This window comes from Hippopotamus amphibius, chromosome 5 (assembly GCF_030028045.1).
Source record: "Hippopotamus amphibius kiboko isolate mHipAmp2 chromosome 5, mHipAmp2.hap2, whole genome shotgun sequence".
In the NCBI taxonomy this organism is placed as follows: Eukaryota; Metazoa; Chordata; class Mammalia; order Artiodactyla; family Hippopotamidae; genus Hippopotamus; species Hippopotamus amphibius.
This window is the reverse complement of record NC_080190.1, coordinates 49,517,288-49,545,188: the sequence shown is the minus strand read 5'-3', so window position 1 is coordinate 49,545,188 and position 27,901 is coordinate 49,517,288. Positions and strand designations below refer to the sequence as shown.

Here is a 27,901-nt window from a genome sequence, read left to right as displayed (position 1 = left end):
AATTGTAAATACAATGTAAATACCACGTAACAGTTGCTGGGGCATGACAAATTCAAGTTTTGCTTTTTAGAACTTTCTGGAATTTTTTTCCCAAGTATTTGTGATCCAAGTTGGTCGAATCTGTGGATGTGGAACCCATGGAGACAGAGGGCCAACTGTACACTGTTTACACATCTCCCCTGTTGGGCTCCAAGACACACATTTCTTTCACTCTGGGTCCCAGCGTCTATACAGAGGAAGTGCTCTGAAAAGGGAATAAATGACCTGTAGAAACCAAACCATCCCTCCTGTGCTGCTGCTTCCCAAAGCATCTTTGCAAGGAAGCAAAACCAATGAAAGGCTAAAGAGTGGCAATGCCAACAGATCTGCAAACATCGCCTTGCTGCTCAAAGGAAAATCTGGCCACAGGAAGCAGAGATTTATCCCCTACATGTTTAGCTTTTCTTTCTCCCCATCCCCTACCCTTTCTAAACCATCTGCCTCTTCCCTCAACTTTACAACATGAAGTGACAACAAGAAGTCTCTCTTAAGCATTTTTAAATTTCTCTGTTATTTGGTTTGCTACTTTGGTACATGTGAGCTGTGGCTGTATTTCACACAGAAGCTGACATATCTCATTATGACATGCCCCATAAAACAGAGCACGTATAAATCACCTGGCACGGTTTTGCTTCACCTGGTTGTTATTGCTAAAATCTCTATTTCTAAGAGCACAAAAGAGAACAGTTCTTGAATCCACAGACGAACACGGACAGGGGGAGCAGCAGTCAGGTCTACCAGGCGGGGAGAGGGAGCACAGACACGGGCTCCTGGGTGGCTGGCTGTCTGCAGAGGCATGGACGACACAGACGGAGAGGCCACACAAAAACTCCAGAGACCAGGGCAGCTGGGGAAACACTCCACAACTACAGCCCGTCTATCAGACCCCTCTGGCTTTCTCAGCCCTAAAAGATTCTGAAATAAACACAAAGGCCCCAGGTGGCATAATACCGAAGCCAGCGGTACCTACTCTCTGGCCCCAATCACTGCATGGGTATGTTTTACCTTGCGGCCCTGACAGTCCTGGGCAAGAGAGCCAGCCAGCCCCTAATGTCTCCAACATCCTCAACCAACCCCATGGCAAGACCCACGCAGGCTCTAAAATGTCTTGCCCTCAAAGGCCTGGAGATTGAAGGCAGTATCCAGAAACTTCTTCAGAGACACCAGGTGAGTGTTCCTGTTTCCTGTGGCTGGTGCAGCCGCTGGGTCTCGGCCAACATACCTGGGGGAGGAGAGACAAGCTGAGGGGAGGGCTGGGCCTGGCCTCGCCGCTACCCCAGGACTGCACCAGGTCTAATGCTTAGCATCACCAGCTGCAGCAATGAAGAGCCTGAGGTTCCAAGGGGCTAAATCACTGGCCTCAGATCAAAGGTAGGAGATCTGAGATGTGCAGGAGGTTCTCAATTCTGGCTGCAGAACAAACACAAAGGTTTCCTCTCCATAAGGCCATGTTGAAGAGGATCCCTGATGGGGAAGCCGATCTGTCCCCGACAGTCACAGAGCCAGCAGGCACGGTGGGGCCCAACTCCTTGGTTTCCATTGCAGCCCAGAGAAGGGCAGTGGCCAGAGCTGGGTCACACAGCAAATGGGGCAAGCGGAGCCAGGATGGGGCCTCAAGCCCCCAGAGCCTCAGGCTTGGCAGACGCGAGGGGTAGGTGGCAGGCACCCTCTGCACCCAGCCTTGTACCATATGGGCCGCGCCCGGCCCAGGATGGTCATGAAGCGCGGGCTGATGTAGTCATAATAGCCCATGTTCTTGTGCTCCTCCTGGCACCACACCAGCTCTGCGCCTGGGTACTTCTCTGCCTCTCGCTTGATCAGGTCGAAGGGGAATGGAGAGATCTGGGGCAGGTGGGGAGAGAGAAGGGCATAGCCAGGGGAAGGGGGGCACGGCCATGGCCAGGTCCCCAGGAGAGCAGCCACACTCCCCTCACTGGCCCCAGCCCTGGCATGCTGCCCAGAGCCAGGGGGCTGGCGATTTGACTTTGCTCATCACTCTGAGCAGGTGAGGGGCTCGGGCTCACCTGCTCCAGGCGTGTGATGGCCACGTGCTCGTCCAGGCCCCGGCTGCTCCGCTCCTTCACCAGGTCATAGTACACCTTTCCCGTGCAGAAGATGAGCCGTCGCACCTGCCCGGGAGCCCGTGCCGCAGCCCCATCCTCGGGAATCACCCGCTGGAAGCTGGTCCCTGGGGACCAACAGGGCATGACAAGGGCATCGGCTCCCAGAGGGGCCAGAGCAGCTTGGGAATCAGGTCCACATCCCTGGCATCTCCAGGCTCTCCCTGGCTGCTAATACAAGCTCCAGATTTAGATCTGTGGCTGCAATAGGAACCTCTTGAGCCCAACAACAGAGCAGGGGACAGAGGACACCCTGAGATGTCACAGGGACAGGGGTGAAGACAGAGGCTGGAGTCAAAGGCAGAGCCCTGGGAGCATCAACGTTTCAGGTGATGGGGTGGGGAGGGGTGAGGATAATGGGGAAAGACCCTGAAGGGGACAGAGAAGGTGGTTTCACATCCCCACCTGACATCACTGTCTGTCCCAAACCTATTCGCCATCCAGCCATGCCCACCTCCCGGGCACACTCAATCCACCCAGTCACCATGCTGGAAGGTGAATCCTGTGCAGTCCTCCCTCCCTCAGCCCCAGAGCTCAGCCCCCAGCCCCAAGTCCCATCCATTTTTCCTTCCTGAGCTTAGGCCATGTACCAGGCGCCACACTAAACACGCTACAAAAACCTCTGAGGAAGCTACTGTAGGGTCCCTGCATCCCAGGTGAGGACACTGAGGCAAAGAGGGTCACTGGCTGCCAGGCCCCCGTACCAGGCGCTCAGCCCAAGTGGACCAGCCCAGTGGCAGAACCACACTGCTGGCTCGGCTACCCGCCACATCTGAGGGGATGTCCACACACACAGGTGAAAACAAGCGCCTGGCCACATCACTGAGGTCCTCCTGGCCAGCCCCTGCCCCTCCCCCTACAATCCACGACCATTTTCTCAGACAGCTCTGCTGTGCCAAGCCTCAAGGCCCCACACCTGCCCCTCCCTGAACCTTCACTGGGTCACATCTCAATTCCAAAACCAAGTCCTCTGGGTGCTTTATCTGACCTCTGACTGCCAGGTAAATAAGGCTGAGAGCTCTTGGAGGGGGCGCTGGGTCCCCAAGGCCAGAAATGTCTGTTTGGCTCACAAGAGAAAGCAATAGATGAATGACTGATACTCAGTGTCCTGCAAACTAGGCAGACCTCTACCGGGCCTCCTGCCCCTAAACTTTTCCAGCGCAGCGAGGCCAGCCCTGCTGGGAGGCTGAGGGGCCCCAGTGCACTCCTCTGGCCCCGGTGCTCAGCCCAAGTGACTCAGTTGGGCTCAGCCATCTGACCGCTGCACCAACCTCCCAACCCAGCTGCTAGTGGCGGGGGACCATGCTAGAAGCTGCTGCAAGGCCAACAGAAACACAGACAGAGGTAAGGACGGAAGAGTCCCAGGAGCAGAGGCCACCGGGCCCCCCATCAGCTGCCTCCCCAGCACGCCCAGGCACATACCCGATACCATTTGGTCAAAGCTGGACTTGGCCTCCGGGTGCCTCAGCAGAGATTTGGGTGTGAAGATGATCAGCTGGAAGGGAAAGATATGTGCCCGGCTGGCAGCCACCCCCACCCGGCCAGGGCGCCCCGCGCGTGGCCGCCGCACCGTCAGAGTGATGACCAGGGCGGGCGGCTCACCGGCTTGCGGAAGGGCAGCAGAACCTGCCGGCGCAGCACGTGAAAGTAGCTGGCCGGCGTGGAGCAGTTGACCACGATCCAGTTGCAGTCGTAGAGCTGTCGCACCTCGAAGTCCTGGGTGAACGCCTGGAGGGACGGGGTGTGGCTGGGGGGCGGCCGGCCTGCGGCGCGCACAGCCTGGCCCCGCCGGGCGCGGCAGCGTGTGGCCCTGTCCTGGGAAAGGGCAGGCAGCACTCACGGGGTAGGCGTCCGAGTCGTCATTGCTCATCTGCAGGAACCGCTCGGGCCGGGCCGAGGAGTGCTCTGGGCCCTGGAAGCAAACGCCACGTGGCCCAGGCTGGCTGGAGTTGGGGGGACGGAGGATCAGTCACACAGGACAGGGACCCAGGGCTCGGGAGAGAGTCTAGAGGGCTTCTTGGAGGAGACACCCTCACTCGGGAGTCTGAACCACAGAAAAGAACCAGGAGTGTGGGACAAGAGCAGGGAGGGTGTCCTCAGAGGAGGGTCCAGCCAGAGCCATCACCATGTGTGAACATGTAGGACAGAAGCGAAAAGCAAAAGGGCCAAGTGAAGATGCTCTTTCTCTAGAACATTCCGTCCTACAGCAGTGACCGCTTACTGAGTGCCTGCGCTATGCCAGACATAGTTCTACGGACCCCACACACATTATTCGCTCATCTTGCAAGCAGCCCTTGCTGTCGATGAAGAAGGCGAGGGGCAAAGAGATTAAGAGACAACCTCAAGGTCACTCAGCCAGAAAGGGGCAGATTCGAACACAAGTCTGACTCCTACTCCTACCGTCGCCCACATGGCAGCTCTGCTCCACAAGGGCAGCAAGACACCCCACACTGTTCTCTGAGCTGGCTCCCCTCCCTTAGCCACAAGCACCAGCCAGGCCAGCCCAACCCTCCCCACCCAGCCTGGCTCAAGCTCCACCCAGTGAGACGCCAGCCACCTTCACAGCTGGGAGACCTTGAACAGTCTCAGGGCTTCTCTCCTCATGTGTGAAGCAGGAACAGAACTGACCGCCTGGTCCAGCTGTGAGGATGCCACAGGATTACACGCGGCATGTGAAGTGCACCAGCACAGTGAGACCTGGCTCTGAGCAGTACTCATCAACCCCTGACCCCACAACTGGCCCAAGCTGAGTGGGCCCTCGGGGCCATCCAGTGTAGCCAGGCACAGCCCCACCCATGCGCCACCTGGTCAGGCTACACACCCACCAGGGTGGCATCTCGTGATGCCCTGCTTCTCCCTTCCCTTCCCTGATGGCCTGCACATCCTCCTTCTCTCCCACATGTGGCTCCTGCAACAACATCAAATTTCAGCTACTAGCTGTGTGACCTTAGGCAAGCTACTCCAATCTCTGTGCCTCCCTCTGTGGAAAGTGGGAACAGGTCCTACCTCCTTAAATTATTGTAAGGACTGGAGGAGTTAATACACAGAGAAGATTTTAAACAGAGCCTGGCACAAAGTAGGCACTCAGACATGTCTATTCCATCTACTGGGGAACAGGAGGGTCACCACCTTCAGCAGTGGCAACACAGACCCACGCAGGCCCCACCCTGCAGACCCATGTGGTTCCAGGGGACTGGAAGGCACACACCCCCTCAACTCTGCAAGTGGCCAAGGGTCTAGCCACCCTCTCCCCGGCTGGCCACAGCCCACCTGCCCTCCCCCACCCCCAGCCCGCCACCACCACGGCGGCCCTCACCATGCCCTCCATGCCGTGGGGCAGCAGCAGCACGATGCCATTGTGCCGGACCCACTTGGCCTGGCCTGTGCTGATGAACTGGTCGATGATGCACTGGGCCGTGTTGTGGAAGTCGCCAAACTGTGCCTCCCAGAGGACCAGGGCACTGGGGCTGGCCATGGCGTAGCCCAGCTCGAAGCCTAAAGAGAGGACACTGAGCCAGAGCCTTTCACACACGGTCACCAAGTAGTGGCGGCTGCGGTCAGACCCAGCCCTTCCTCACACACCCTCCCTGCCCCACCCGTCCTTCCCAGCAGGCCAGAAGAGCCCGGGGACTCCTTCCTTCCTGGCAGCTGACAACATGCCCGGAGATGCCACCCTCAGCCCTGACCTCACGTACAGCCAGCTTCAGCCTTATCTAGACCAGGAGCCAACTCCAAAGATACACTGGGGAGGCAGCAGGAGCCCTACGCCAAGGAGCCCCCCAAGTATGCGCAGGGCCGCTGAGCGGGAGGGGCAGGAACAGCCCCAGAGGCAGCTGCCCAGAGGGGTGGCCCGTCTCTGGGGGTTCCTGCTTCTGGAAGGAGGCAGCGAGGGAAGAAGCAGGTCAGCTAAAGGTCGAGCCAAGGGAGAGCACAGGGGGCAGTCTGGGGAGCCCAGGGCCTAGGGTGGGGACCTCGAGACAGGGCTGCCGGGCGCGGTGGCGCAGAGGGCAAGACAGGGGTCAGGAACGTGGAGGTGGCCAGGCCAGGCTCAGGGCCCGTCAGTGACAGCAGCACCCAGTGACCTCGATGGGGTTTTTGTCTGAGCCCACTGATGTCCAGGGACAGGCTCTGGTATCCAGAGTCCCTACCCAGGCAAGAGTGCTGCCCGACTGGGCTCTCCGAGGGGCCGGACGGGACGGGACCTCACCCCCGATGTGGCCTCAGGTCGGGGCAGCCCGACTACTGTCCCTCAAGGCTGTCCCAGGACCCAAGCCCACCCGGGAGCCCCTAAGCCTCTCCAGCCCCTCCCGGCCCCAGACCACGGTCACAACAACAGAAACAGACACCCTGAGGTACAAGACCCTCTCTGGTCCCGAAGCGTGTCAGGGCGCCCCTGACCTGCAGGCAGAGGTCTGACCCACCCAGGACTCCATACTCCGAGAGGGAGCTGTTGCACACGGTGTAGGGGGCCTGGTCAGGCCAGAGGTGGTTCATCGGGACACACGTCCTCCGGTCGACTTCCTGGTCATGGAGAACGTGGTGCCGGTGACTGGAGAGAGACAGACCAGGAAGGAGTGGGAGGCGGGCGGACTAAGCGGGACACCTGGCAGAGTCCCACGGGATAGCGACGCCACGAAGGCCGTGGAAAGCCAGCGCGATCTGGTCCCTCCTCCAGGCCGCCTCCCCTCCCCGTGGTGCCTCACACACGCACTAGGGGTCTTGGAGCACGGACACGAGGATTTCAGCTTCGCACCGAAGGACGGATGCAGTGAGACCTCTCTTGCCGGCCTCCCAGATGCTGGGTGGAGCCTGAGACCCTAGGAGGCCATACCCCAGGGGCACTGCCCCCTGCCCATCCTGCCAGCCCCTTTACCACCTCATCTGCCCTGCCCAGGTTCACAGGAGGCAGGAACTGCTGCCCATAAAGGGGGGGCCCTGGCCAAACCCCCAGCCTTGTGAGGACTGCATGCAACTCAGGGTGCAGTGGAGTGGTGCCCTGTGCCCTGGTTGGAGCAGGGCCAGCAGTGATGAGGGACTGGGACGTGGGGACGATGTCCCGTTGGACGAACACTGGAAGCCACACTTCTAGGACTCACTAACATGGCAGAGACGGAGCCGAGATCCCAAACATCTGGGGTCTCACACAGAGGAAATGTGATGAGGACAACCGACAAGTGTGAAGTCCTCATCTGGACTCAAAACGTAACTGCAGACAAGCAAGACGGGCAGGGAGCTGGCGTGACAGTAGTTCACAAAAGGGAAACAAAGGATCTTGAGGGCCACAGATGACCACAAGGCTTGACCTCAACCAACAGCTTGGGCCAAGCAGCCAGCTCTGCATGCCCTGTGGGGGCAGAGAGGAGGCCCAGCAGCCCTCAGAGGCTCGGCCCAAGGGTGGCAGTGGGGGTGCTGATAGGGGTACCTGCGAATACCTCAGCCAGACAAGGGCCCTCCTTGGCCCCCGGACAAGGTCTAGGGAGAGAAGGAAGGGCCACTCCACTCCAGAGCCCCTCGGCCACCTCCAAGAGACCCCAGCACAGCTGAGCTCTCCGCTCCCCCAAGGGACAAGGCTAATGCCCACAGGGCCTTAGCCCCGAGCCCCCCACCCTCACCTGAACGTGCCCCTCTCCACGTCCTGCCCACTGAGCCGCACATGGATGCCTTCCTTGAGCAGGGAGCCAAAGGCCATGTATTCTGCCAGCGCCCAGTCCACTGTCCTCTTCCTGGTCATGTCCACACGGCCCCGCAGGATTCGAGAGAGGCCTGCGGGAGAGGAGAGGCGCAGGGGTGTGGCCACCTCGCCTGGGTCAACTGCAGTCCCCAGGACCTAGGCCAGGTGTGTGTGTACTCAGTGTCCACGCCTCCCACACAGCAGGGCCCTGGCAGGACACAGGAGACCCCTCCTCCGGCACCACCACTCCAGCCAATACTCCAGGCCGCCCTGAGCCCACATGCCCAGCAGCCTCCCTCCCTGTGGGAAGGAGGAAGCGCCACGAGGTGAGCCTCTGCCACATGCGAACGCCGCACACACTGAGTCGGGGGCCTTCCTCACAAGCCCACGGAAGAGGTACCAGCTTTCCCCACCCTCTAGATGAGAGGACAGGCTCAGAAGAGGGAAGTCATTTACTCACAAGCACGATGCCGTCGGCCCTACCCCCACACAGAGCCCCTGTGACGGCACACAGAGCCAGTGCCCCAGGACACCTGCGCCTCCATGCACACGTGGAGGAATCCTCTCGGAACACCCACAGGCTGCTCAGAGGGTGCACAGGGGCCCCACTACCACCGCAGGGGCCCTCCAGGCTACCTAAGCGGAGGCCGCAGCCAAAGGCGCAGCCAGTGACCACCTACTGGTCCAGGGTCACCCTCTGTCATCCATCCAGCCCAGCCTCTTGCCCCTCAACATTCTAGGTCCAACCACCCCCCTCCATGGGAAGCCCTTCCCTCCCTGCTCTCCTGCCTGATGCCTTTCCCCCCGACAAAGGCACGGGGAAAATCCAAGGTGTCCCACAGAAGCCTGGTCACGGGCACCCAGCTGGGAGCATGGCATCCACATCTGCTCACCCCGAGAGGAGCTGTTTCACGGGCACCTCATGGGGCACAAAGGAGGTGCCGAGAGCTCAGCTGATCTCCCCACAACCAAACTGGAATGAGGGCCAGGCCTCCCTGACTCCTGATGCCACCTCCCTTGGGGCACGATGTCTGGGACAGGGGCCCATGCGGCAGCCTGCACAGCAACCTCACCCGTGTGGATCTCAAAGTCCTCCAGGGGCACAGAGCTGGCCACCTCACCAATGTGGGTCAGCACGTCCTCGGGAACGCCCGTGGCTGGGCACGCCATGCTCTTGGGCTCCCCATCCACATTGAAGAAGCCTGAGAGGTGAGAGACTGTGACTTCTGGGTGGTGGTGGGGCCTCAGCTCCCCTGGCCAGCCTGTCTCCCCAGGACTCAGGGGCCCGCCTCTCCCTTAACCCCAATGGCACTCAAACCCTGAGCTCATCCTGGGGACCTGGGACAGCTGACGGCACTGACCCAACATCCTCCCGGGAGCACCTGCACAGCGCCTCCCTGGGGCCCAGGGTCACAGCCATCTAGCTCTACCCCAGGGAGGCCCGCCGAGCACCCCTCCCCCAGGGCTCTCTCCACGCTACTGTCTACCCTTCCTGGCTTAGCCCCACCCCGCCCCCCAGCTTCCAGGAAGCAGCTCATCACATGTGTCCTGAGGGCGATGCTACCTCCCTCTACTCCTCCCTACCCACCTGCAGGAAGCAGCCCCACACAGCCTCAGGGGTCTCAGGGTCAGAGCCCACAGCCTCTGGGCTGGGCAGTGACTGCCTTCATCCAGGGCCACGCCAGTCCTGATCGTGGAGCCAGAGCCCAAGGCCCAGGCAGATCACTCTCAGCCACTCGCTGCTCACTCACCAGGCCAGGGGGAGTCCAGCCAGTGCTTTATATGCAGGATCTTTTTATCCTTGGACCTGCCATATGCCTCCTCACAGATCCGGTCATACTTGGCGATTTCTTCCTGAAATCAGGGTGAAGGCCTGGACTGAGGCAGCCATGTCCTGGGCAGCCAGAGACTGAGTCAACCCGGACTCATAAGCCCTGGTCCCTCTGACCACGTTCTAGAGGAACTGGCTGCCCGCAGGCCCACGGGGACCTTACGGCCAGAGATTAAAGTCCCAGAGTGCAGGGGTATCCTGGAAAGAGTTCAGGGGATCCCACTCAGCAAGGCACTCAGGCGAACCCAGGAAAGACTCATAGTCCTTGCTCTCCAAGCTCCCTGACAGGGAGAGACAAACTCATCCACACATAACAGCGGAGACAAACCCGGCTCGAGGCCACCTCCTACAGGAAGCCTTCTTGGACTCCAGCCTGAGGATGGGTTTCCATGCATCATAGCATTCCACCAGGCTATAAATGACATTGGTTCTCTGTCCCCCTTGATAGCTGGGGGCTGCTGGGGACAAGGACCATACTGGCTACTTCTATAAACTGCCAGTGGCCAGCAACCACCTCAAGGTCTCAGCTCCAGTGAGGCTGATCCCAGGTGCTGACGGGGCCCACCTCGAATTCCTGCAGGGTGACAGTGCCCTCGGCGATGAGCTTGTCTGCGTACTTCTTCAGCACAGGCACCTGTCTGTGGATCTGCTTGTACATGAGCGGCTGCGTGAACATGGGCTCGTCCATCTCGTTGTGACCGCGCCGGCGGTAACAGACCTGCAGGGACAGAGGGCGGGTCCCCATGCCCAGGCGGTGTGGTTGGCGCAGTCATTGCACAACTGGGGCACATCTGTCACGCCACATCCTTCGAGGCCTCACCAGCCCCCACTACCACCCGTCACCGAATGCCCCACCCCCAGGCCTCTGCAGAGACTGAGCTCAGTGGTACTACACCTGCTGTCCGGCCCTGACTGCCAAAGATGCTGCAGACCCAGCGCACTTGGCACAGCAGGGACAGGCCGAGCACCCCCGCCTCAGCCCCCTAGACCCACCAGATCCACCACGACGTCTTTATTGAAGGTATTCCTCCACTCTGCCGCTACACTGCACACATATATCACAGCCTCTGGGTCGTCTGCGTTCACGTGGAAGATGGGTGCGTTGACCACACGGGCCACATCAGTGGGGTATGGTGAGGAGCGGGCCATCCGGGGGTCAGTGGTGAAGCCAATCTGCAGAAGCAGGAGGCACTGAGAGCTAGACAGCACCGGCCGCCTGGGAGACTGGAGAGCCAGGAGGTCGGGGGAGGGGCGTCTTTGCCTCGAGGTCCATCAGGTGTGCTCAGGAGGCTCAGGGGTAACAGCGGATGACCTCGAGATCAGACACAGCCGTGGGTCCCACGGGGATGGCAGTAACACCAGGGGAGTTGTGCCTGCTCTTTCTCCTGCAATCATTTTTATATAGTGGGAGTGGGGAGTGCAAGCTGGAGTGAAACCCAGTCTCACCAGTTACCAACTGTACAATCCTGGGCCAGGTACTTAAATTCCCAAAGCCTCGGCTTCCTCACTGATTAAAAGGGCTCATTAAATTCCTACTTCACAGGGTTATACTATGTGAATGAGGCAGCTAACCCAGGGCTTTACAGGCTCAGTAGAAGAGCTCTCATTAACCACAGTTGCCTTAAAAGCAAAGACTATGAGAGTTGTGTTCTAAGACGGACTTGGAGCTAAAGGCAGCATCTAGTTACATGTCCAGCCTCTGTGCTAGGTGCTGGTTACACCCACCTTCCTCTGTCTTTACAGCGTTCTCATATACATATGTATATAGATGGTGGGGGGGCGGCAGAGGAGGGACGGACACACGGACACACACACACACACACAGAGGTATACACCTCCCAATTTCACAGACCAGGAAACCGAGGCTGAGAGATCAGGCATCTTGCCTGAAGTCACACTCTGGTAAGTGGCAGAGCAGTGGGGTTAGAACCAGGACCGTCTCACTCCTCCCCTCGAAGTGCTTCCTGGACGCGGGGATGCATGACACTGACAGGGCCCAGCACGCAGCCCAGGCCCGCACCTGGTTATTGACGACGATGTGCACGGTACCGTTAGTGGTGTAAGAGGGCAGATCGCTCAGGTGGAAGGTCTCATAGACCACACCCTGGCCAGCGAAGGCAGCATCCCCATGGACCAGAATGGACATGACCTGCAGGGCAGGATACCAGTGAGGGGGTCCCCCATGCCCCAGCCCATGCAGCCCAGCCCTGCGCCTGGACTTCAGAGATTCAGAGCCTACCCCTTGGAGCTCACCCCTCAGTACCCAGGACCCCAGGGCCCAGGCAAGCTCACTTTCTTGCCCTGAGCATCGCCACGGTAGAACTGCTCTGCCTTTGTCTTCCCCTGCACCACGGGGTCCACGGCTTCCAGGTGGGAGGGGTTGGCCACGAGCGACAGAGCGACGTTCCTGTTTGTGACTCGGTTGATCCTCTCGTGGTACATGCCGAGGTGGTATCTGACGTCTCCGGAGCCCTGGAGATTGAGGTGGCCTGTGATGAAGAGTACCCCCACCTCCCCCCCACCCCCCACCTTCCCAGACACACAAGCTTACAGTGGGGCTGGGACATCCCCTGGATGCTTCTGCTCCCTGGGAAGGCTGTGCTGTCCCTGACTCACACCTGCATCCCTCCCCCCACCCCAGCACAATGCCCTCCTTGCCTCCCAGGCCGGCCTAAGAAAGGCAGGCGGGTTCCCTGAGCCTTGGCTCCCTTATCAGAGCCCCTCCACATTATCATCAACCATCATCTCCGCGTTAAGAGTCGGGAGGGGTAAGGCACCCGCAGGAAGGGGCCAGCCAGGAGCAGTGAAAGCACAGAAATAAAGGGTGGCTCTTAATTGGCTTTGAGACCACGGGCCAGGCCTCCGGGCAAACACTGGAGCAGGACCTCTATCTAACTCCTTATACCAAAGTATCCAAAAATATACACACAACAGACAAAACCACAGTATCAGGGTAAAACATGACATAGTTTATGATCTTGGAGTAGGGAAAGTCTTTCTAAACAATGTACAAACCTCAGAAGCCATAAGGGATAAGACAGCTAAAATCTAATATGTTTGTCCATGGGGAAGAAGATCCATACACAGTATTAGGGGGAAAAATCAAGCTAGAAAAATATTTATCAAATGCAGGCAAAGGGCTAACTCCTTTAACACATAAAGCACTTTTACAAATCGGTAAGATAAAGCCCGAAAAACCCTTAGAAAAATGAGCAAAAGCCAGGAAAAGGAATTTACAGAAAAAGGCACACAGGGCTTAAAAACATGTGAAAAGACACTCAAATTCATAACAAAGAAATATGTTCACATGCAGTGACTTTTGGACCTATCACACTGGCAAAGACGGAAAGGTTGGACAGAGTTAAGAGCAGCCGGGGGCCGGGGACCCTCACACACAGTGGCTGGGCTCGCTGCTATGTGCAAGCTCTTTGGAGAGCAGTGCACTCCTACCTCCTCAGCTCCAGCCACTGCATTTCTCAGACACCATCTAAAAGTACACGAACACATGTGCAAAGACACTCATTCCACTACCTAACGTCCATCTACGGGAAATCAGAGGGGCAGTCAAAGCTCAGGGAGCTCTGTGTGCAGCTCTGAAACGGTGAGAGCTCGTTAAGTGAAAACAGCAAGGTGCCCAGCGGCATCAGGAGCTGTTCCCCTGGCCTTTTACAAATAAAGCTGTACTGGACACATATGTGTGTTTGCACTGCGTGGAACATTTCTGGAAGTACACACCTTAATGCAAAAACTGACCACAGTAGAGCCTCTGGGGAGCAGGAAACGGGTCTCAGAAGGGAAACTTACTCTCATTGCGTAATCTGTTCTTCAAATGATGCTTACATTTCTTTTTTGATTAAAAAAAAAGTAAACTTGTTTACAATGTCCTCTGGCCAGGTTTTACAGTTTATTCACGTTGTCTCTGACTTCTCACAACTAGTCTGGGGGCAGGAACTTTTATCCCCATTTTACAGAAGAACAAACTGAGGCTCGGAGAGATTAAGGTGCTTGAGCAAAATGAACATGATGGTGGGAAGATTCTGGCTTGGGAGCCAGCAGATGTGGATTCTAGTCCTTCCCTGGCCTAACGTGCTGGATGATTTTTGAAGCAGCCGTTTAATGCAGTTCATTTTAACAAACCATGCACTTGTGCTGAGTGCTGGGGCTTCGGGAATGAGGTCCCTGCCTTCACTCTGCTACCAGCCTGGAAAGGAAAACACACACACACACATACACACACACGATGGAGAAGGCCAGAGCAGAGAAGGTTCTGCAGTCCAAGGAGGCACAGAGGAGAGAAAGACAGGCTTGCTGCCTGGAGGACCAGGAAAGTCATCAAAAGGGGAGACGGGCAGGGCTGGGAAAGAGGCAGAGAGCAGAAGAGAGGAAGGCCACCTGGGCTGAGGGCCCAGCATGGGCCGAGGCGTGGGGTGTAAGGCACACACGACACATACATGTGCCAGGAAGGGGGTAAGGGCAGAAAAGTGTTCCCTCTGTTCATCGGTGGACACGGGAAACCGTCCTGACCTCCCAACACTGTGCTGGGCGAACAAGCGAGTCAGGCAGCCCTTCCAGGCAGGTAGACAGAACGCCGGGCACAGAGGCACGGCCACACAAGCTGAACTGAATAACGTCAGGCACTTCCCTGCACCTCTCTGGGCCTCAGTTGCCCTAGGTGGAAACAGGGAGGTTGGCCCAGATTATCTGAGGGCTCTCCCAGCTATCGAAGATCATAGCACTTGGCTCCAAAATGCCTTAGGGCCTCATGCAGACACCCCCAGCCTCTCTCCCACTCTTGTGCATGTCTGTTTACCTCAACATCTGAGCCAGCAAGCCCCTGGCCCAGGCCCTCTCCATTCCACCTCCCAAATACCTGGCTCTCCAGGGGCTCTGGGGCCTGGGCTTGGCACCTACCTCATCCGCTGCCTCCAGCTTGGGGTCAAACTGGCAGAAGATCTGCTCCAGGTCCTTGCGGATGACATTGGCCAGCACATTCAGCCTGCCCCTGGAGCCAGAGGGGGCAGGGCTCTCACCGGGCACAGAGGCCGCCTCCCTCAACAGGTCCCAGCATAACCACGCGCTCTGCCCACCTGGACCTATCAGAGTCCCCGCTCTCTCATCTGTCTCAATGTACAAGCCACGTGAGTGGCTCCAGCTGGCCAGCTCCCCTTGGGCAGGCAGACATCCCCCTACATCTCAGACTCAGGAGGCCCTCATGAGTAGGGAGCCACCCAGCCTCATGGCAGGGTGTCCACTCACTATCCGACACCCCCCCCACCCAAACGCTGGGCCCCACCCAGCACCTCGACCCCACCCAGCGAACGCATCACAGCTGCTCACACACAGCTCCCCACCCCAGCCTAGCGATGTGGAAGTGACATGCACAGCAAGAGGGGACCGGACTGCCCCTAAGATCAGGAGTCGCCCAAGGACCTCTCCGAGGAGCTCAGGTCTGAGGGGTGGGGGGAGGAAGGCAGCCAGGCCCAGGGATTCTCCAATCCAGCCCGAACGTCTCATCAGGGGGCAATCTATTCAGGGTGGACACCAGCCTGATGGGGGCACAGGCCGTGACTCAGAACTCGCTCCCCATAGCCCACCAGCAGACGCCAGCCCCAGGTCTGCACACACCCTGGCCTGACCTCTAGCCCCACGTGGCCCTGTGACAGAAGGGCAGCCCTCTTCCAGTGGGCCTCTCTCCTGCTCGGTGGCGGCAGGGCTGTGGGCCACAGGAGCCGTATGAACAACCCTCAGCCCCTGTGGGCAAAGCCCTCTGGCCTCAGAGGCCCCTCCCCCACTGTGGAGGCCTGGCCAAGGGCAGTCCTAGGCCCCCAGAGCCCTCCTCAGGCCGAGAGCCTGCCCAGCACCACCGCACAGTCCCAGAGATGCCTGACAGCCCAGCACCGTCCTCTCCTGAAGTTCTACTAAAGCCACGTGTGCCCATGTCTCCTCAGACCATGGGGCTAGCTCTGCCCGACCCTCTGATCAGACACTGGGCATTTCCGGGCCCCCCAGAGCACAAAGCCTGTGAGGCAAAGCTTCAGCTCCTAGCAGGCCAGTCCACAGGACGGGGACCCTCCTCACACTGCATCCTGATGCCCCTGGTGCTGACACAGTCCGGGGCTGGCCCACCTGTGAGCAGCTGCGAGTGGGCACAGGAAATGCCAGGGATGTGCCTCCCAGACTGCTCAGCACATCCTCTCCCAGCCCATTCAGCAGGACCCCTGGCCGCCTGGGCTGTCTTCCCCATTAGCCCACAGGCTCTAGCTCCGAGGTAACTGCCCAGTGGCCAGGCCAGCCTTTGAGTCTTCACCAAGGTCACAGGGAAACAAGTGGTCAGCTCGCAGCTGGGGAAAGAGACCCTCAGAGGCTCACCTCCAGAGACCTCCCACCAGGGGATGCCACCCCAGGGCCACCTGCCCAGCCTCTGTCCTCACTTCCCTGGGATGTGCCCCTCCACATCTCCTTGTCCACAGGAATCTCAAGTAGCATGATACACCCCTCTTCTGCAGTCTTGATACTCTTGGGGACAGCGGTAGCGTGGTGAGAGAGAAGCTGAGTCTCAGAGAGTCTGGTTCCATGTGGCTTTGGCCATGTGCTTGGCTCTGTGTGATGAGCAGGCCAGGGCACAGGGACTCTGAGAACTTTCTAGACCACTTTGCCTCTATCCCCAGGTCCCACTAACAGCCCTGCTCTGACTTGCAAAGCCTCCCACCCACCTCAGCTTGCTGGGCCTGGAGGAGAATGCACAGGCTGAGGCGGGGAGGGGAGAGGCCCACCTGTGTGGCATCCCCAGGATGACATTCTCGATCCCCATCTCGCTGGATTTGTCGATGATGGTCTTGAGGGCAGGAATCATGACCTCACAGCCCTCCAGGCCAAACCGCTTCTCTGAGGACCACTTCCGGGCCAGGAAATCTTCAAACCTGCTTGGGGAGAGAAGGGGAAGGATGGAGAGGCTGGGCTCCTGGGGGCTGTTCATGAGGGCTCAGAGCAGGATGCCAGGACACAGGAAGCTGCAGTCACCTCCCTCTGCACAGTCCAGGACCTGGCACAGATCACCACGATGCCCCTACCACCAAGGAGCATAAGTCTGGGGGAGGCTGAGGGTCCTCCCAGCTTAACCAGAGACCTCTGGCTGCATCCTTTCTCAGTTACCACCCTCTCTTCTCCTTCCAGTCAAACTGCTCCAACTAGCCATTCCCCTGCTCCCAGCCCACTGCCCTCCAGCACACACGTGCCCTGGGGCTGTCTCATCATGCCCCAAAGACAGACGCCTCATGGCTCAACTCAAATTCCAGTCCACATGTCACTGCTCAGGGAGCCACTTTACTTCCAGCAGCTGGGCCAGGGGCTCCTCCAGGTCCCCGCAGCCCCAGGCAGCCCCAGCTTCAGAGACGTTCAGGGGCAGAGCCAAGCAGTACTCCACCTGCAGGAAGGCGCTGCTACACTCACTCCATGTGGTGACACCTTTCCGCCACTTCCACCCTCGTTCGTTTCACATTCTCCTGGAGCCCCATCCAGCCCTGCCTTCCCTTACCAGGCACCCTCCTAGTTTCTGAGCCAGGGCCTGGGACATTTCACACAGCCCTGGCGCAGGCCCCCCCACCACTCAGGCTGCCCGGGGCGGTGCTGGGAGCCTGACCTCATGGAGCGCACCAGCCGGGCCAGCAGCGTCCGTTTCTCCTCGCTGGAGAACTGCATCACGCCAGGGGTCTCAAACTTCTGCCGGATCCACTGGCACTGCTCCACATCATTGATGAACATGAACTCCAGACCAATATGCTGGCAGTATGTGCTCTGGGGGAACAGGGGAGCACTGCACGAGGAGCCCGGAAGAAGGCTGACTGCCTTGGGATCTGGAACAGAAAAGGCAGTGCCCTCCCTTCCTCTAACGCATGCCAGAGAGCCTCATCAGGTGTGCCCGACACACCTGCCTGTGCTCACCTCCAGGCGCCGAATGATCTCCCGCAGAGAAAGGGTGTTTTCGGAGCCTCCAATAAAGGTAGTTGTGGGCAGCTGGAACTCCTTATCCAAGTCAGCCTCCCGCAGGTCATAGAAGGCTGGGAAGCACACGGCAGAGCCCGGGCGGCAGAGAGGAGAGAGGGAGGTCAGGCCCAGGTGGGGCCCAGCTATATCCCCAGACCTCCCACAGTGCCCCCAAGACCCTCCCACCATGTCCAGCCTAAAGCTCAAGGGCCCTCTGTCTGCAGGGCACAGGGCGTGAGAGGCAGAGCCTCACTTGCCACCACAAGGGTGGGCCTGGACAGGTGTCTCAAGCTTGCTGAGCGTGGCACACAAGCTAGGGAGATGGGGAGACCTCCCTTGCAGGGACACCACGTGTAGATGCAAGGGTCAGAAGAAAGCCTCCCAGGCTGCTTGCTGGAACCCAAGACCCAGAGGCACGGCAGGATCACAGCCCCTCGCTGGGCACAGGCACCAGCTGGCTCTGGCACTGCCAGGGAAACAGGAAAGGGTATTGACTCTCACCCAACTTATCGATGGTGGTGATTAAGTCTGAGGGCACAAAAGAGTCCAGGTCTGCATCGAGAATGCCCAGCGGGTCCAGCTGGGCCACATGGTGGCCCCGGATCTGGAGAAGGGGAAAAGGTCAGGGCGGAGCCGGAACGCAGCTGGACAGACCTTCGCCAAGACTGAGTTTCTGGGCCCTGGCCCCTCACTTCCTGCTTCAGAATTTCAAGTTTCCACATGTCTCCAGCACCCAGCCACTGAACAGTTGCCTATGAGGCCCCACCATAGCCACTGAGGAGGTAGGAGCTCAACTCTGTTTAAAAGTACAAAATGCAGCTGTCAAAAACAGGAAAGAATGCATACACAAAAGTAGTTACTACAGTACTATTAGTAATAGCAAAATTCTAAAAACTTCCCACATGTCCATCAACAGGAGACCAGCAAACGGATATGGGAAATCCTCGTAGGGGATACCACAGAGCTGCTAAAAGGAATGAGGAAAATTCCTAACTGCTACTATGAGGTCACCTCCAAAAAACATTGTTAAGCAAAAAAGCAAATTATAGAAAAGTGTATACGGTAAACTACCCACTATCTAAGAAAGAGAAGATAAAAGTAAACATATGTATTTGCATATATGTGCATATATTTGCATATCTACAAATATATGCATTAGAAGAATATATAGTAAATAAGAAAACCTTAAATAAGAAAAATTATTACCTATAGGGAAAGGACAGAAATAGGGCAGAGTGGCAGGGCCAGAAGCTAGACTTTTAAGAATATATCTTGTCTTGAAGATTTGACTTTGGAATCATAAATAATTTACATCACTATAAAATAAAATTAAGTTTTAAAAATTGAAAGTAAGACAAAACAAATGAATTAATGCATCCATTTGGTGGCATAACTACATAGAGAGAAACTATTCCAATTGACTAACTGAATATTCTCCAAAGACAAACAGAACTGCAGGAATAAAAAGATCATAAATTCACTTATATTCCCAATCAGCAGTGGTAGTACTAGAACTGTATTCTCAGACTGTCATGTATGGATTGTGGGAAAATCAAATAAGTCATCGTATTGTTGTCTTTGAGAACCTCTATTTTTGGTATCTTTAAAAGGAGATGGTGACATAAGATTGATAAGGTCAAGGACAAACCCTAAGTCCTATATTTGACGTATACAGAAGCAACAGTATAAACCCATAAAGTATGGTATCTCTAAAAAAAATACATATTTCCTGGCTCTAACCATCAAAAGAACCCAGAGGTCATGACCAAACCAATTGCAGTAAATACTCCTTCACTCCCTGGAGAACTGGCTGGTCAGAAATCTATGAGATAAGCTCAAAGCATCTTGTCCTACCAGATAGCAAAAGGGTGCTCCAAAACCACTGGGGCTGGGAATAAGAACACATTTTGAGCAACAGCAAGGATAATATCTGTAGCAGACTGAAACTCATCAAATACATTTAAATTCATGCATTCATATCATACTATGAAAAAGAAGAAAAACCTTTATTGGCCATCTTTGGAGAATGCTAGAGAACCATGCCATAATTTCGAAAATCTATCAACAAAAGGAAAAATCAAGCACTTATCCTGTCCTTCCTATATAATTTGTACCTCAGGATAAACGGAGCTGACGAAGGGAAGTTTCTCACAATAGAACTATTTGAGGAAGAAAAAATTAGAATATCACCACTTTTACCACTCCTAATGACTTAATGTGTCCAGGAAATAATTATCCTTAGCTGCTAACTGATGAAGTGCCCATCACCACCAGGAAGCTGATTTTGCAACCAAAAAAAATCAAATCTATGCTGGATCAAGCATCTAGATCTAACTACCAATTTACAGAAATTACATGGGACAAATGGACAGATGAAGTGACACCATGGGGATACAATCAGCAAAATCCAGACTCAAGAAAACTCTATAGGACAAACACCCTGATTTGTTACACACACACACACACACACACACACACACACACACACACACACACACACACACGGTGGCAAGGAACACAAAAAGAAATCGAGAGGAACACGCAGAGTACAAGAGACTTAAGAGCCATGTCAACTTATCACAACCTGTGGCTTTATTTGGATCCTGATTCAAACAAGCAGTAAAAAGAAATCCTAAGACAAACAGGCAAACATGAATACCAACTGGGTATTTGGTGACATTACGCATGATTACTATTTTTAGGGTGTGATAATGCTATCATGGTATATTTGCATATTTTTAAAGGTGGCTTTATCTCTGGAAATACATGCTGAAACGTTCAATAAATGAGATATGACGTCTGGGATTTGCTTCAAAATCATCACTGGCCTATGGGTGGAGCCAGCAGTTAAGACTGGCCCTATACTGATGGGGGTTAGCTACGTAATTCTTCTACCTTTTATATGTTTGCAAACGTGCATAAGAAGCAGCTTGGGGCTTTTTTCAGTACTGTGTGCAGATGAGTCAAACCAGAGCTCAGTCCCCACCTGCCCATGAGGGGCTGTAGCCCATCCGGTAGGTGCTCACCATCAGGCAGATTTTTAACACACAAGTACAGAGTAACATTCTTGAATCCAGAGACCATCCTGCTGGAAGGTCCCTAGGGCTCTGGTCTTGGCCAATGAAAGAACAAACAGCCGCTGAAGAGCTGGGAATGTGCTTAGACGATAAGGCCCTCAGGCCTTACTCTGAATGCTACCATGTATTCCATATAGAGTTTTATGTTCCCTGTTCTTCTTTTTCCAAGTCAATGGTTAGATCACTTTCTGCCTCTTTCAGCCAGCCAAGAAAAACATAATTACAACCACTGCTGTTTGCTCACAGGTGGCCCACGGTCCATGGGTCCTGAGGCCAGTGAGGGAGCCCAGTCCTGTGCACCTTCCCTCTTCCACCTGGCACAGCTGGCACACTGGGCAGGTAGCTGCCATCCCACACAGAGAGTCTCATTCAGAGGCAAGACAACATTTCCATTTGCTAAGGCCTCCGTCTCCCCCGGGTTCCTGCAGCAGCTTGCTGCACCCTCCCACGGAGCCTCTGCCAAGGGCCCCAGGATACCCTCACCCTTCCTTCTGCATGTCTTCAAGACACGTTTCTCTTATGAAATACCTTCTGCATGTCTTCAAGACACGTTTCTCTTATGAAATACCTTCCGCCACTGATTCCCAGAGAGATCCCAAATGATTCCACCCAGAAAAGCCCTCCAATTAGTCCTGTTGAGTCTAGACCAAGAAGAAGGAACATCATCAGGACTCTTTGACACAGAAGGGGCCCACCCTGGGAACCCAGCGGAGAGGAGCCTAAGTCTCCGGGAAAGAGCAGCTGATGGGGGAGAATTGCTTAATCAACTATTCATTCATTCCACAAACACTAATTAAGCACCTGCTGGACATCGGCCCCTGTCCTCTTTAATGCTCAGACAAGAGAAGAAAACAGTCATTAACAAGGGTCAATCTACTCACCTTTCATTCAACACTCACTGAAACTGATCACTCACTAAGTACTCCTCTAGGTACTGGGGCAGAGTGGTGTGGGAGACAGATAAAAACTTCATGAGAAAGACCACAAACAAACCACTCTGCACAAAAAATACAGGGGGTGGTAAGTGATGTGAATGGTAACATGACAAAGATCAGGAGGAGGGGCCAGAGCCACCAAAAGAGGACTCGGAGAAGGGCCCCCTGAGGTGACACTGGGGCTGAGCCTGTCTTCTGGCCATCAGCACCCGGCCACACTCCAGGGGCCTGCGCCCACCCAGCCACTCACCTGGTAGGCCCGGATCAGCGACTGCACAGCCAGGTGGTCCTCCACCAGCTTACTGGTCTTGGTCTGGCTCAACACTGCTGGCCTGCTCTCAGGGACAACAGAAAGGGGCCGGGCCAGAGCCAGGCCATAAGAGGCTTCCTCACTGGCTTTCCGGAAAAAGCTGTCCCAGGACTGGGCAGGGGCAGAAGCAAAAAAAACAGCCAGGTTAGGTCCTGGGAATAGTGGGGGTTGGCCCAAGCTGTGGCCCTAGAGAACATCGGTCTTCCTTTATCACCATAGCTCTCAGGGCCTTCCCAGGGCTCTGCCGAGAAGATCCCTCTCAATCAGCCCAGGGCCCCCACCCAGAGTCCAGATCTCTCCAGGACCCAGCTTGGTAGCAGGTGGGGGTAGTTTATAAGTTGTGATCAAGGGGCTTCGGGTATGAAATGGGCTTTCTATCCCTGGGGAAAACATGCCCTTACACATTGTGGGTTGGAGGCAGCCTTTGTGGAGGGCAATTTGGCAGGCAGGCCATCAACATTTTCAATGCATGTATCTTTTGAACCAGCAATTCCACTTCCAGCAATTTATTCTGGATGTACTTGGACAGGTGTGCCTACATGTATGAGGATGTTCCCTGCAGGATAGTTTATAAAAATGACAGCGTAAAAACAATCCAAGTGGTGATTAATAGGAAACTGGTTAAATAAATGATGGTAAATTTAGATTCTGGAAAATTATGTCCTTTTTAAAAAAAGATGCATTTATTATTGTGGATGTGGACTATCATCCAGATATGTTGTAAAGTGAACAAAGCAGAAGAGGATGTACAGCTTGCTACTATCCGTGCAGAAACAAAAAGCAGATGGGCATATGCACCAGCATCTCCATGTTCTAGCAGCACTCATATAAAAGTGCTTTCCTCTACACCCTCTCATATATACATACAGTACTAGAGAGAGAATAAGGTGGTACAAGCCCTGTGGAGAGCAATTTGGCAACACCCGTTAAAATTATGTACAGATGCCTTCTGACCCAATGATTCTACTTTCAGTTTATTCCAGTTAGCTGCACACGTGCAAGGTGATGAATGTACAAGATGATGCAGTACAGCACTGGTCAGGATAGCCAGAGACTGGAAACGAGCCAAATGCCTGTCCCTGGGGATGGATGTGGAACATCCATCCAAACAGTGGAATACTACACAGCTGGAAAAAAGGAAAAATGAGGCTCTTGAGGTACAGACATGGAAAATCTTGGAGATGTATGCTGAGTGAAAAAAGCCTGGGCCCAAACTGTGGATGTTACATGTTATTTTTTGTGTAAAGATACTCTGGGGAGGATCCAGAGTTATGTTTGCAATAAGTTTACCTAAAGAAACTCTCTGAACAGATACAGAAGAAATTAAGAATAGACTGGGGAACAGACAGGTGCTGAGCAGATAGATGATGGAATGAGAAGAAGGCTTTTCACTGTAGAACTTAATACTTTTTGTTTTTGGATCATGTGAACATATTACTTTCCTCTGAGGAGTGCGCGTGAAGGAGGGAGAGCAACTTCACTTTTCACTCTTGCCCTGGCATCTGATTTTTTAATTTATTTTTATTTTTATTTTTTTTACCATCAGCAGGTATTTATTTTATTAGCTCAATACATATGTAAACACTTATGCTCCTAACTACATAACAACGGGCCATCTGGAGACAGCAGAGCATGACAAAGGGAGCAGGGGCAGGTCTCAGACCAGGAGTGGCTGAGCAGGGCATTATTAGGGCTTCTCAAGCCGGACCATCAACCACTGGCTCGTCCATCAACAGGAGAGCAATGGACTTTCCTCACCCAATATGAGGATCAGGCTCTTTCACAAACAAAGATGATGGAGGACCTGAGAGGTAAAGAAACCTGCCCGGGGTCACACAGCAAGTGAGTTGCTTCTCCCCACTCCCCTCTCCGCAGCCCAGCCCCAGGACCTTCTCTCCCACACAGAGACAGGGTTGGGGTGCCAACCTTGTGGACACTCTGGGGGTTTTCCAACCAGGCGAAGTACATCTCCTCCATGTAACTGGAGCTGCCTCCAACTCTGCTGCTTGGGAAGGTAGCTGGTGGCCCAGACGACCTGCTGCAACAGCTGAACCTTTGCACTCCATGTGGGGCCAGGAGCCTCGAGACCTGTGCCCCAAGCCGGGATGGCAGCAGCCTCAGCTGACTCATTCTGGACACAGGCAATAAGGGAGAGGAATAAACCACAGGACTGGGATGGAAGGAGGCTCTGGCAACCACTCGTCCACTCACATGGCATTTGTTGGGCCTACTGGGCAGGTGGCCCTGGGCTAGGCAGTGACGAGACAGAGGTGAGAGGGACAGTCGATCAGGCCTCCTGGCCACCCTGGAACTCAGGCAGCGCAGTCCTCTAGGAGCTGGACGCGCCATGCCCGGTCACGAAAAGGCCAGAAGAAAGGGGTCTGGCTGGGCTGCACTATCTCGAGGCCCATGGCACTGCTGCGTCTCTGATCATTGGGACCAAAAGTAACCAGTGATTTCCCCTGACTGCAGTATCGGCCCAGCATGTCCTCCCAGGCCAGAAGGCCAATGACACGGGCCTCAATGGCCCCACTTCCCATCAGGGAGTACTGAGGCTCAGAGAAGGGACGGATACTGGGGGCAGCGGAGGGCAGATGAGGCGAAGGCTCCATGCCCAGCTGAGCTCCCAGCCAAGCTTCTGGCCGCAGCTGCCCTCTCTGGCTGCCGTATCTCGCCCAGAGCTTATGCTCAGGACTAGTGTCATTAAGCACAGCTAACAGCTTAAGGGCTACACACAGGCTGGAAGCCCACTCAGGCCAGAGAGGAGCAAGAGCCTAGAGCTCATCTCACCCCCACCATTCCACCTGCTCTTTTCCAGGGAAGATGCCTGAACAACAGGCTTTGAGAAGTCTGTGTGTATATGGGGGGGCGGGGGGGAGGGGGCGCGCAGGGAGGGGCTTCCTCCTTCCCCCAGAAGATAGAGGTTCTAAGATAAGAGCCTTCTCTTAGAAACCCTGTGCTTCCACACGGCCCCCCAACACAACTGTCAGTAGAGCCCCCTCCTCTTCCCCAGCACTGCCTGAACACAGAACAACTCCCCCTGAATACCTGCTAAAGCCCTTCTGCTCAGAGAATCCCAGCCTGTGAATGGGGCGTAGCACCAAAGCCACCCCACCAGGGGCCATGCAGGCAGGAGGGCCTGCTCCCCCTGCATAACTCAGTTCCAGAAAGTGTGCGTTCCTGCCTGGGCCCGGCCCTGAGTCAATGCCCTTGGGGCCAGATGTGCCCAGGGAACAGGGCACCCCCCCTCCTCCAACCAGCTCAACCATAACCAGCTGGATGGACCTTCTATTCCACAAGGGGTCAGGGCAGGGCACAGCCCTCCCAGCCTGCCTCCTCCCTCTTTCCCTCCAAACTTACACGAGGCTAAGGGAAGGGGGTGGCCTCCTTGAGCGAGGGACAGTGGGCTCCTCAGGGCAACCAGAGGAAGTCTGAACAGAGAAAATTTAAAAGGCAAAAATATATGGCACTACAGGGACGAAGGAGGTGGGTTCAGCTGGAACCTGAGCCCCAAGTGCCCCAAGCTTCCTTTCCACATGCTCAGCTGCACGCTCCACCAGCCAGTGCCACTAGGCCCTAGTGAGGGCTGCTAGGGGCTGGCTCCTTCTGGAATGGCACTGCTGCAGGTGCTGGGCGTAGACTCAAGGCCTGGGCTCTGTGGTCCCAACACCTGCTCTACCTCTGACGGTCCCTGAGATCTGGGCAAATACAGGGTTGCTGTCCCAGCCCAGATGGCCATAGGGCCCAAGAGCTACTGGCCTGGAACATCAGAAGAATCTATACAACCCTATGGGGAAACTCTAACATCCCTATCCTAAGGAAAAGAAAAGCAGACATCAAGGCCATCCATTGTGGGAATAAAAATAAGAGCACAGTTAGTGAGCACTGATTGGGGGGCAGGCACCAGGCTCATCTAATCCTCTCAACAATCTCAAGAGATGGGCACTTGGATTAGCCCCATTTTCCAAACAGGGAAACTGAGGCACAGAGAAGCTAAGCTGGTGAGTGATGGGGCTCTGTGGTTGTAGAGCCTGGGCCCTTCTCTCATGATGCAAACACAGATTTATCTTAATGACAATGCTCCTTCCAATGGCTGCCACCAGAGCTGCTCTCTCTGCGGCACCCACACCCACAGGGGAATGGGACGGCTCAGGGGGGCAGTGACAAGCCTGGCTGTGTCCAGCCTGGCCTGGTACAGGAACACTGTGTTTTATAAACACTGAATGATCTGAGCAGCCACTGGACACTGCTGTGGCCTTCACCCAGCCTGACAGGAGCGCAGCCAGCCAGCTGCCCCTCCCCCAATCCCAGCAGGGCTTGAGGATTCAGGAGCCCTGGAAGGTTAGAGTCAGAGTCAACCTCAGTATCTGGAGCCAAAGTCCCAGCCTGCCCTGTCAGGTCCTGCCCGCACAGGTGAAAGGGAACAGTTCAGGTCAGGTACCCTACACACCCCTTGCCCAGCCCAGCCCCCAGTGGACTAACAGGCAGGTTGCTCTGGGTAGCTCTTGGTGGTCTCCTCCTTAGGGACAAAATCAGTACCATCCCCACCAACCCCCAGAAGCATAACAACTGCAGACACCCCTGGACACCAAGCCTCCCACACACAAGGCCCTATCTGAGCTGCCCTGGTGGGAACTGCTCTGCAATACGCCCATTGTAGAGATCAGTTAACAGATCCTTCCCAAGACCCTGAAGCTGCACAGCAGCAGAGCCTGGACTCACGCTCCTGCAGGCCTACTATTGCCCCACGTTCTGGGAATTGGGCGGGTTTTTCTCTGGTATAAACCCCAACTCTAGTTTACTGAACCCAAGAGAAGGCCACAGAGGCAGACTCTGAGGTAGGAAGCAGGGTAGGGAGGGGGTGTGCTTATTTCCTTGTCAGAGATGGAGGGCCTGAGCTAAAGCCCAGAGGTGGGAAAAGTACTAAGGTAAAAGGTGCCTGTTCCAAGATGCTACAGGATATGTGGAGAGGGGAGGCAGAGATGGCCTAGGGCCCATGATGGAGGGGCATCACGGCACCCTGCTGGGACTTCAGGGTCACCCCATCCTCCCACATTTCCCCGAGGGAAGGATAAGCACCTCCCAGACTGCCTGCCACCTCAGGCCAGTCTTGCCTCTCTTAGGGCCTCAGTCTCCCCATCCGTGAGCAGAAACAGCAGTTAAAACCGTCTATGAGGACCCTGCCCCCCGCCCCCCCACAAGGTCCTGAGACCTCGAAGCTGCCTGCTTGTCCCACCAAGCACATAACTTTAGCCCATCCCCATCCCCAGCGCTGCTCTCCGCAGTCTTGAGAAGGCAAAGAGCAGCAGGCCCTCACCAGGCCACGAAAGGCGTGGACAGTCTGTAGTCTTTGGGCTGGAGAACCCACGCTGATGCCTGAAACCCCACCGTCAGAGCTTCACTCCTTTACGTAAAACATTTCGCAAGAACGGCACTCGGAGGGTCGGATGAGCGCGAAGGGCTGGGGGTCCTCGGGGAGGCCGCTGTCAGCTAAAGGCGGAGCCAAGGTCACGCTCAGTCCCCCTCCCCTCCCGCCTCCCGGAGCCCGGCGTAGGGCTGCGGGCTGCGGCTTCCCAGGACCCAGGAGACGGGAGCAGAGCGGCCGCCTGCGAGACAGCGGGAGAAGAGGAGGCGCAGGGACCCGGAGGAGAGGGGCTGCCGCGCTCACCCGGCCGGTGGGGGTCGGCGCGGCAGCGAGGTCCGGAGGCTGCGGGTCAGGGGGCGGCGAGCAGGTGGTGCGCGGCGCGCGGTCCCAATTACCTGAGTCACGTGACGCGGCTGCGCTGGCCGCCGGCGAGCTCGCGCCGGGGAGACTCCGCGCGCCGTGACGTCTCGGAGGACGCCCCGCCCAGCCCAGCCCCGTTGGCGCTGTCCGCGGTGCTGAAGGCCCAGGCCGGCGGGCTCCCGGGCCGGGAAGAGTGAAGATCCCGCAGAC

The 27,901-nt window shown here is 56.0% G+C and overlaps 1 protein-coding gene across 4 annotated transcripts; it reads right to left on the bottom strand.

Moving 5' to 3' along the window:
• Positions 1–520: 520 nt before the first annotated feature.
• Positions 521–27,716, bottom strand: OGDHL (oxoglutarate dehydrogenase L). Of its 4 annotated transcripts, XM_057735554.1 has the most exons (24): positions 27,635–27,716; positions 23,893–24,097; positions 21,907–22,077; positions 18,146–18,248; positions 17,603–17,718; positions 17,301–17,455; positions 16,435–16,581; positions 14,573–14,663; positions 11,954–12,133; positions 11,682–11,810; positions 10,655–10,834; positions 10,227–10,379; positions 9,582–9,684; positions 8,904–9,032; positions 7,772–7,922; positions 6,581–6,708; positions 5,476–5,654; positions 4,000–4,071; positions 3,762–3,887; positions 3,582–3,654; positions 2,064–2,227; positions 1,727–1,881; positions 1,152–1,261; positions 521–954 (listed from the first exon to the last, which is right to left on the bottom strand). In XM_057735554.1, the coding sequence occupies exons 2-24, from the start codon at positions 24,094–24,096 to the stop codon at positions 920–922; spliced, it is 3,054 nt and encodes a 1,017-aa protein (XP_057591537.1). In that variant the 5' UTR covers position 24,097; positions 27,635–27,716; the 3' UTR covers positions 521–919. The 4 variants fall into 4 exon arrangements, with proteins under 4 accessions (XP_057591537.1, XP_057591538.1, XP_057591540.1 ...); XM_057735555.1 differs by having other exon boundaries at positions 521–1,261; positions 27,635–27,675; XM_057735557.1 differs by lacking the exons at positions 521–954; positions 10,655–10,834; positions 27,635–27,716 and having other exon boundaries at positions 1,138–1,261; positions 23,893–24,096.
• Between the last annotated feature and the right edge of the window lie 185 nt (positions 27,717–27,901).

Bases quoted from the DNA above. Each gene is read 5' to 3' on its own strand.
- OGDHL (XM_057735554.1), bottom strand. From the start codon at position 24,096: ATGAGTCAGCTGAGGCTGCTGCCATCCCGGCTTGGGGCACAGGTCTCG. The intron at 9,033-9,581 runs GTGAGTGAGCAG...CTCACCTCTCAG, and splicing joins GCTGGACTCCCCCTGGCCTG to GCTTCTTCAATGTGGATGGG. The intron at 3,888-3,999 runs GTGAGTGCTGCC...CCGTCCCTCCAG, and splicing joins ACGACTCGGACGCCTACCCC to GCGTTCACCCAGGACTTCGA.